Here is a 9,715-nt window from a genome sequence, read left to right as displayed (position 1 = left end):
TAACCTCACTGGAGTTCAGAAATCGCTCCCTGGGACTGGGCGGGTGCGCTACGCCCCTCACCCCTTGTTCGATTTGGTGGAGAGGAAAGCGCCCTGGAAAACGACGGGCCTGGGAGTGGGACGGGCGGTGGCCAGGGGCGGAGACTGCGCGCCACCCACTGGGGAGCACCTCAAAGCGGACCCTGCAGAGCTGCGTTTCAGCGCGGCAGGGCTCGGGCAGTGGTACCTGGGCTCTTGCAGAGCCGGCAAAGGCTGAGCTCGTCCACCCTTCCTGGGCTGGCAAAGGAAACGCTTCGCCAGCAGGACCATGCTCTAGGCTCCCGGCCCACAGCGGCGCGTCCATGGGCCATTCCTGTAACAGCAGCGACAGCGCGGAGGGCGAGAGCGAGCCGCCATGGGCCGCGCTGCTACCGTGCGACGAGCACCGCTGCTCGCCCTTTCCCCTAGGGGCACTGGTGCCAGTGACCGCAGTGTGCCTGGGCCTGTTCGCCGTCGGAGTAAGCGGCAACGTGGTGACGGTGCTGCTGATTGGGCGCTACCGGGACATGCGGACCACCACCAACTTGTACCTGGGCAGCATGGCCGTGTCAGACCTGCTCATTCTGCTCGGGCTGCCCTTCGACCTGTACCGCCTCTGGCGCTCGCGGCCCTGGGTGTTCGGGCCGCTACTCTGCCGCCTCTCGCTCTACTTGAGCGAGGGCTGCACCTACGCCACGCTGCTGCACATGACGGCGCTCAGCGTCGAGCGCTATCTCGCCATCTGTCGCCCGCTCCGTGCCCGCGTTGTCATCACTCGGCCCCGCGTCCGCGCGCTCATCGCAGCCCTCTGGGCCGTGGCGCTGCTTTCCGCTGGGCCCTTCTTCTTTCTGGTGGGCGTCGAGCAGGACTCTGGCGTCAGCGCGCTCCCAGACCTTAACAGCACCGCGCAGCTCAGCCCCTCACCGCGCGCCTTGTCACCACCGACGGCGTGGCTCCTCGGGCCCTCGCGAGCGCCAACTCTATCCCCGCCGTCGTGGCGCGAGACAGCTGAGGCCGCGGCGCTGTTCAGCCGCGAGTGCCGGCCGAGTCCCGCGCAACTAGGCGCGCTGCGTGTTATGCTGTGGGTCACCACCGCCTACTTCTTTCTGCCCTTCCTATGCCTCAGTGTCCTTTACGGGCTCATTGGGCGGGAGCTGTGGAGCAACCGGGGGCCGCTGCGAGGCCCAGTCGTCTCCGGGCGGGAGAAGGGCCACCGGCAGACGGTCCGTGTCCTGCGTAAGTGGAGCCACCGCTGTTCCAAACAAACCAATTGGCTATTCTCCCAGCTCTTGGTGCTGCCTCTAGCTACGTCCCCAGGGCGTCCCTGACGGTAGGATACACAGGTTCCCTAAAATAACAATGATTTTCAAGAACGCTTGGGATCAGTGAGCCGGGCTGATCCATGAAATTGGATGCTCTCAAGGCAACTTGCGTGTCCCTGTTAGATACTGCAGATGTGGATTTTCACAGTATCCTTGAAGAGATAGGGTAAATCACATTAAGCTAAAATTTCTTTACTTAATGTTAAGTTTTCCTGAAGGTTAAAGTGAACCATGCCTATTCTCAAAAATGAAAGATTGCGCAGTGTTTTTCCCCCCAACGGAAAGCAGAGTACATGTCTTTGAAGTGGCTCTGTGGAAGGAAACCTGCCAGCTTGTTAGGAGAAATAGCACCTTCTGCTTTATGCCCAGCCTTGATAACACAAATATAAGCCCAATATGCAGCTTTAAAGCAAATATAGATGCTATCTGCTGTCTGGTAGTTTTCTGGGCTGGGGATTTGGCTAGGTGAAAGTTTTATGGAATCTGTTTTGCTGTTACTTACTACTTCGATGGTTTTTCTGGGATCCCTTTTGTTGTTATTGTTGTTGTTGTTGTTGTTTTCAAATGCTTTAGCTAATTCTGATGCCTGTGTTTTGTTTTGCAGTGGTGGTTGTTCTGGCATTTATAATTTGTTGGTTGCCTTTCCACGTTGGCAGAATCATTTATATAAATACAGAAGATTCTCAGATGATGCACTTCTCTCAGTACTTTAACATTGTTGCATTGCTACTTTTCTATCTAAGTGCATCCATTAACCCAATCCTCTACAACCTCATTTCAAAGAAGTATAGAGCCGCAGCCTGGAAACTACTCTGGTGGAGACAGTCCACACAGAGAGGTTTCATTAGAAGCAGAAATGCAGAGGGGACCACAGAAGGAAATGCAACTGGCTACACCGATACTACCACCAGCATACCTACGCCCGCCACAAGCATGGCCAAGAAAATCGCCTCCTCCCACAGTTCTGGGACTTCACAGAAAACAGGTCTGTGGGGCAATAAGGACTGAAAGGGAGTAAGCGATGCTGTTAGGAGGAATTACAGTGGTTGACATTTTGCAAGTTGGCCAGTAACTTTGTCAGCGTGATTTTTTTTAACCAAGGTACAAAAAGTAAGTTTACCAATCTTTCCAGTTTTTCTTTCATGAACCTCCTCAAAAATGTTCATTTTAGCTTCATGAAATCCCACCTCACAAAATGTGCTCTTGGGAGGTTTTACAAGTCTTCATTCTCCTAGTCTTTGAAAATATGGTTGCTCATTTTACATATAATAAGATACAGAGAGATAATATCAAAGGTGCATTTTGTTTTTATATTTTGGATGTAAATGTAATGGTGCATATACAGGGAATCCAGGATAATGACAGTGTTGATCAAAAAAATTATTTAATGCCTATTTATGAGAGCAAAAATTTTTAGAAGTGAAAGGAATTCCAGGCTGAGTCCAATATTCATAGCCCCACCTCTCTGCCGACTCAGAGCAAATCACACATTTGAGGCACGATACTCTCCTGCAGAGCTATGAATAAACAACTGTGTTGTAACCCACTTCCCCCTGAGACTGTCCATGGGGACTTCTCACTGCCTTTGGCCAGGCAATAGCAAACCTGGGCACCGGAAGCCTGAGGTCAGGAACCTGCAACAGGACCTGGCTTCCAGATGTTTATAAAGAGCTTTAATATGCTTTATTCACCTCAGCTTGGTGGCTGAGTGTTGTCATCATTCCTGTTTTAGTAGTGACAAAACTGAGTCTTAGACTTCCCAAACAAGAACTGATGGGTCTGAATAAGAACTCTAGTCTTTAAGATCATTACCCCCCTCCACCCTGAAAAGCTGCTCTTACTGAAAAACACAAGTCAGTGGATGTACTTAAGGGTGAAAGAGAATGTGCCGGACATTCAGACCAATAATTCTGGAACTTTGTTTTGTTTTCTACAGTTTGTTTTTTAAATTTGAATATTTACTTATTTTTTATTTTTCTATTACCATTTAGTCCCCATATACTCCCCTACCCCTTGCAATCACCACACTGTTGCCCAAGGGGGGCTCAATTCTTCCACCACCCTTTAATATCATCCTGCTCTCTATGAGTCTGTCGCTGTTTTTTTGCTTGTTAGTTCAGATTGTTAATTAGATTCCACATAAAAATGAAATCATATGGTATTTGTCTTTCTCTGACTGGCTTATTTCACTTAGCATAATGTTTTCTGGGTCCATCCATACTGTTGCAAAGGGTAAAACTCTCTTCTTTTTTATGGCTGAGCAATATTCCATTGTGTAAATGTTCCATAGTTGTTCACTCATCTACTGATGGACACTTGGGCTGCTTCTATTAACTTGGAGGCTGTAAATAACACTGCAGTGAACATAGGGGTGCTTATGTTCTTTCAGATCAGTGCTTTGGGTTCCTTTGGATATATTCCCAGAAGTGGGATCGCTGAGTCAAAAGGCAGCTCCATTGTTAATTTTTTGAGGTAACTTCATACTACTTTCCACAGTGACTGCAGTCTGCATTCCCACCAATAGTACAAAAGGGATCCCCTTTCTCCACATCTTCGGGAGCAGTTGTTGTTCGTTGATTTATTAATGATAGCCATCCTGACAGGTATGAGGTGGTACTTCATCCTGGTTTTAATTTGCATATCTCTGATGATTAGTGACATTGAGCATCTTTTCAAATGTCTACTGCTCATCTGTATGTCCTCTCTGGAGAAATTTCCAGTGTATAGACACTGGAGAAGTGTCTATGCAGATCCTTTGTCCATTTTTAAATTGGGTTATTTGTTTTTTTGGTGTTGATTTTTGTAAGTACTTTATAAATTTTCAATATTAACACCTTATCAAATGTATTGGCGACTATGTTCTCTCATTCTGTGGGTTGTCTTTTTATTTTGTTGACAATTTCCTTTTTTGTGCAAAAACTTTTCAGTATGATATAGTCCCATTTGTTTATTTTTGCTTTTGTTTCCTTTGTCTGGGGAGATATATCTGACAAAATGTTGCCATGAGCTATGTCCAAGATTTTGCCATGTTTTCTTCTCAGGTTTTTATGGTTTCAGGTTAACATTTAATTTTTTAATCCATTTTGAATTTATTCATGTGTGGTGTAAGAAGATGGTCTAGTTTCATTTTTTTTTGCATGCACTTGTCCAATTTTCCCTACACCATTTATTGAATAAACTATCTTTAGCTTTTATGTGCTTGCTTCCTCTGTAGAATATTAGCTAACTTTAAAGTTAGGGGTTTATTTCTAGGCTCTCTACTTTGTTCCATTGATCTGTGTATCTTTTTTTCATGCCAGTACAATGCTGTTTAGATTACTGTAGCCTTATAGTCAGTGGATGTAGTCAAGGGTGAAAGAGAATGTGTTGGACATTCTGACCAACAGCTCTGTAGCTTTGTTTTGTTTTTTACAGTTTGAAACTTAAACCTGTTTCCAGAGGCCCTCATTCACGATGTGGTCTGTGTGAATGGTGCCCCCTGGAGAGCACAACTTGTTCAGTTGTAAACTGCAAGTAAACAAGGATAGCTCAACATGCTGGGAAATTTCTGCTTTGGCACTTTATTAGCCAAGTACAGTGATGTTTACAAGCCCCCCTGAAGTGTCCTAATTCTCTGGTCCTGCCCTCTCTCATGGATCAGCAGTGAAGTCTCTCCTTTAGAATGCATTTCTCCCTACTAGTGGAAGAAGCAGAGAGCAGCCACTTGGGGCAGCAGTCCCTAAACTCTGTTGTGCAGATTTTCAATTATTTAAGAAAAGTCTATGGAGAGGTCATGGTTAAGAACATTATTGTATTTTATTTATAGTATAATATTTCAGATATAGACTTAAAAAGCTCTCCTTGGAGTTTTCCTGTTCAAATTCTCACTTTCCTGTGATCTACAAGTGTTCCCTGGTGTGGGCGAGGGGGAGAAATACCCTTCCTTTGCTGAAGGGTCCCTGAGATGGAGCCCATCCTTCCAGTGGATCACTGTGCAGTTGTTTTCAAAATCATGGTCTCACCCATTAGTGGATTGTGAAATCAGAGGAGTGGGTCACATTTTTTAGTGAGAAGGAGTGGGCAAGAATCAGTACACCCTGTAATGGTTGTACTGTGAAACTTTTGTTTCAATTATATGTTAGTGTCTTTCTCAATTCACAAAATGAAATGTTTTCCTACTGTGGGTCATGGTCAAAAATATTTGAAAAAGTGTTTTGTACCCCAGCAAAATGTCCTCCTGCAGTTCCAACTGGCTATAAAGGAGGAGGGGGGTCCTGAAACACCACTGGTGGTGGGGGCGGCGGAGGCGGGCAGCAGGCTATGGTTTTCAGTCCTGCGCCTTGCTTCTCCCCAGGACCATGTCACAAAGACTGTGCCTCAGAATCTCTCCCTGCACTCAGACAGAGCCCTGTGCTGGCAGCCCTACAAAGTTCTCTTTGAGGCCCCTCTCCCTTCTGCTGGCCACACCACTTGTGTTGGGTGAGACACCAAACTTGGGGAAGGGTTTGTGTTTCGTTCATTCAGTTGACAGATATTTACCAAGCAGCTGCTAAGTGTAGATGTGTATGACAAAATCCACTAGAAAAATCAGCTCATGTCATCATGTACAAATCAGTCAACTTTTTAATGTATTCTTTGGTTTGGAGCATGTGATTGTGTCTTCTGGACTAACCACAGACTCAGCTCACAGGTTAATAAAAGCACTTACATCAAATGGAACTGCCAAAAATCAGGTTAGTGTCTTCCACACAGACATTCCTCTTTTTTCAGCATGAGACATTTTCACTTCTAAAGGAAATATTCAAAGAAGCTATTGCACAGCACCTCCTAGGAGCCAAGAGCCACGTGTACCAAGTCCTCAAGAGGACATGAGAACAGCATGTTAATGATGTTTAAGTTTGAGCAAGGCCTCTCCTGACCATTTCTTCTCATGTTATAGTAACATTTGCCAGAATGTAGAAACGTTGTGTATGAGGGATAGTAATTGAACAGGGCAAGTGTTTGAAGTGGTACTTTAAAAAAGGCTTTTCTTAAACATAGATGTGAGGCAATTTGTAATTGTGAGCCAACTTTCTAAAGATTCTATATATTCTATATATTACACAGACTGTGGTCATCTCTGAGCAACCTTCCAGTATCAGGTTTTCCTCTACTGGGAGCACAGAAACATTTGTCACAGAGCAAGCATGAGCTCCACAGGCATGCTTTGTGGTCGCTCAGTGTGTGTCAGGCTCTGTGTAAGCTGCAAGGAAGTGGCAGAGGCTGACTCTACTTGCCAACTTCTTAGGAAACAGCACACACCTTTTGAAGAATAATGGACTCCTGTGTAATTTTAAAGACTAAAATGTGCCAGCCAGACCAGGAGAACCTAGCATGGGCTGGAATCTCTTTCATGGTAATTAGTGTGTTACATGGTGGTGGCCAGTTCCCAGGATTTGCAACTTGCTTCCTAAGGACAGTTTTATTCCTCTTTGGTGTCTCTTGCCCAGGTAAATGTGTGTTGGACTCAGCTGGATGCAAGGGAGGGGATAGGAATTTGTACCCCAGGACCAACAGATGGAGGCTGAGCTAGCAGATGACTGAAACATCTGTTCGGTGACTAGCCAGCACAAGAGAAGGCTCAAGATAGGAGCAAAAAAGGCACACAGGGAGAGAATGCTGAAGGAAGTAGAGGAAGGGCCTTGCAGAAAAAAGGAGAGGGAGAAAGCAAGAGCACCTGGTATAACCAGGAGCTGGAGTCTACAAAACACTACGCCATTGTGAATGGTGTAGAGCTTCAGCCAGAGAGGCCAGTTGGTACCAGCTGTCTGTCATGATCTAGGCATAAGGCAGTCATGGGTTAGTGTGGTGACACCAGAGCAATTACCACACTCAACACATCCCCTTGCCGAGACCTCTAGTTGTGTTGCCGTGACCTAAGAGCAGTGAGTTTCCCTTTCCCTGTCCTTAATCCCCAGCCCCAGGCGCACTCTCCTGCATCTGTACCAGGGCCACAGTCTGTCATTTCTTTTCTCTCACCTTTGCAGTGAGTGTGCATGTTCTGAAAATCCATAGTGTTCTAAGAAGTTCTACTACTTGTGATGATAGGGGGACAAAAAATTTTATAAGCAACTATGTGCACATTTCAAGGTTACAATGTCTTAATTTTACTGTTCATACCTGGAACATGAATAGAGCCAAACATGGTCTTTCTTTGATTCTGCCTTACTCCCACAGTAATTCATTACTTTGCTTTATAGTGTCAGCTTCCTTCCCTCTGGATTTCTAGAGCAATGGTTCTCAAATTCTCCAGAGCAGCGATTTTCAACTAGTGTGCCTCCAGAATTTTTAAAACATGCAATACTTGCTATTTAGTCAGGGCACTGACATCTTTTCCCTTAGATTGTCAAATTTAAAAAATGACAGCAACTAATACAAGAGCTGTCTGGTGTGAATGAATCAATATTATATATATTTTTGGTGTGCTGCAGAATTTGAGTAATTAGTTTATGTGTGCCATGAGATGAAAAAGGTTGTTCTAGACCATGCATAAGAATCACCTGGAGGGTAGGTTAAAACAACAGTCCCCAACCTTTTTGATTCCAGAGGCTATTTCTTGGAAGATAATTTTTTTTTCTATGGGGGATTTTTTCCTATGGGGGAGCAGGAAGAGCTGGCACGGAGGTGGAAGTAGGGGAAAGGGGTGGGGTGGCCGGAGGCAGAGCTCAGGCAGTAATGCTAGCAAAGCTTCACCTGCTGCTCACCTACTGCTGTGCAGCCTAGTTCCTAACAGGCTATGGACTGGTACTGGACCATGGCCTGGGGTTTAGGGACCCCTGGGTTAAAACACATTACTGGGCTCCACTGTGAAGGAAATACTGTTCCATGACACAGTCACCATCTGTCTCCAGGCCAGAATGGATGTTGCTTTCTGCAAACCCTGCTTAGAGACTGTCTGATGGTAACTCATGTTCATTCTGACAAATAAGCATCCCTCCTGTGCATCCTGCCATGTGCTGATTCCTGGATCCAGTTGTTCCTGACTTGGTCAAGCATGTAAAGTAATTCCTGTACCTGGTAGCATTCACATACTTCACATACTTGTACCATAATTCCATAGTGCCTGGCAAGTAGCAAGGGGCCATTTTATACTGTAATTGCCCAAGACACACCTTGTATGTAAGCATCCCTTAATAAACTCTATTAACCACCAGAAGACCGAAGTGGCCAGCCTCTTTCTTCAGTGTTTCCCTGTCCTTCACTTTCAGAGGTAGACTTTCAGTCTCATGTTTTTCTTTGGTTCCTTGTATATGAACATCCACCCCAAGTTTCTGATTCAGAGGGTCTGAGTTGGGGCCCTAGAATATGCGTTTCTCTCAAGTTTCCAGTGCTGCTGATTCTGATGGTCTGGGAACCACCCTCTGAGAAACTCTACTGTAAATTTTTGCTATAGAAAATGTGGTCTACAGACCAGTGGCATTAGCATCATCTAGACTCTTGTTAAAATGCAGATTTTCAGGCCCCACCCCCGAACCTTCAGATGTTTCCAGTGGGCCTACAGACCTACAACCCCACAAAGTTACCTACAAACAGACTTTGTGTTTCTAAGCACACTTCAATTTAAAGGCTTGGCTCAGAACTTCCTGTCAGCTGAACATCCAACCCTTCCTATGGTGTGTTAGTGTCCACCATATTTTTCAGCTCCCCAGTGTCTTTGACTCCCTTTTAGCTGCCATCATTAGTCAGGACAAGAGCATCCTAACCACAGACAGGCATCCAGGGTGGGCATCTGGCCCTGCAGCTCTGTATGAGCTCCCGCTTCCCCCCCAAGTCATGAGTCACTCTGCAGTTATTCTGCCCTGGGCATCACCCTTCTTCAGCAGCCCCTCTCTTCCAGAAGGCAAGAGCTGTTAATCTTCCTTTGTTAAGCAATGTACCTCAAACCTGTGCTTTCTGCTCTGTGAGTGCTCTTCCTCACCCCTCTCCCTGCCTTTTTGCAGGATTTGAGGGGATGGTAGGGTTCCCCTGCTTTCCTGGGGACCCATGCTCTGACCTACCCCATTACAAGAAGCCACCCTGTAAGGTAGAAAAATCAAGCTGTTTGATGGTGGGACAAAGGTATATAGGTCACTGTAATGAGAAGGTGTCTTTAGCCCAAAAGATGAAACAGGCAACTCCATAGAATGTAACAGAATTTATTATATGGTAATTTACTTATGGAAAATTGGGCCTGAACAGACAGCCAGCCCACTTTTTCATAAATTATCCTACACTAACAGACTCCTGTTACAGTACATTATTTACTCATATAGTTTAACTCAGGTACTAATCGAAAGGGTAAAACCAGAGCCACTTGCTGTTGTGGCACCATTTGCTGAGCAGGCCTGTGACCTTGTTAAACAAGACTCTCATTCTAC

General features: G+C 45.7%; 1 protein-coding gene across 1 annotated transcript; it reads left to right on the top strand.

Annotated features, from left to right (window-relative positions):
- Positions 1–341: 341 nt before the first annotated feature.
- On the top strand, positions 342–2,348 carry MLNR (motilin receptor). The gene is made up of 2 exons (XM_054586612.1): positions 342–1,254; positions 1,945–2,348. Exons 1-2 carry the CDS (start codon positions 342–344, stop codon positions 2,346–2,348), a joined length of 1,317 nt encoding a protein of 438 aa, XP_054442587.1.
- Positions 2,349–9,715: the final 7,367 nt, after the last annotated feature.

The sequence above is a fragment of the Pteronotus mesoamericanus genome, unplaced genomic scaffold (assembly GCF_021234165.1).
Source record: "Pteronotus mesoamericanus isolate MK-2021 breed Mesoamerican mustached bat unplaced genomic scaffold, CSHL_Meso_final contig_94, whole genome shotgun sequence".
Lineage (NCBI taxonomy): Eukaryota > Metazoa > Chordata > Mammalia > Chiroptera > Mormoopidae > Pteronotus > Pteronotus mesoamericanus.
Note: the sequence above shows the minus strand (reverse complement) of the source record. Positions and strands in the feature narration are given on the sequence as shown.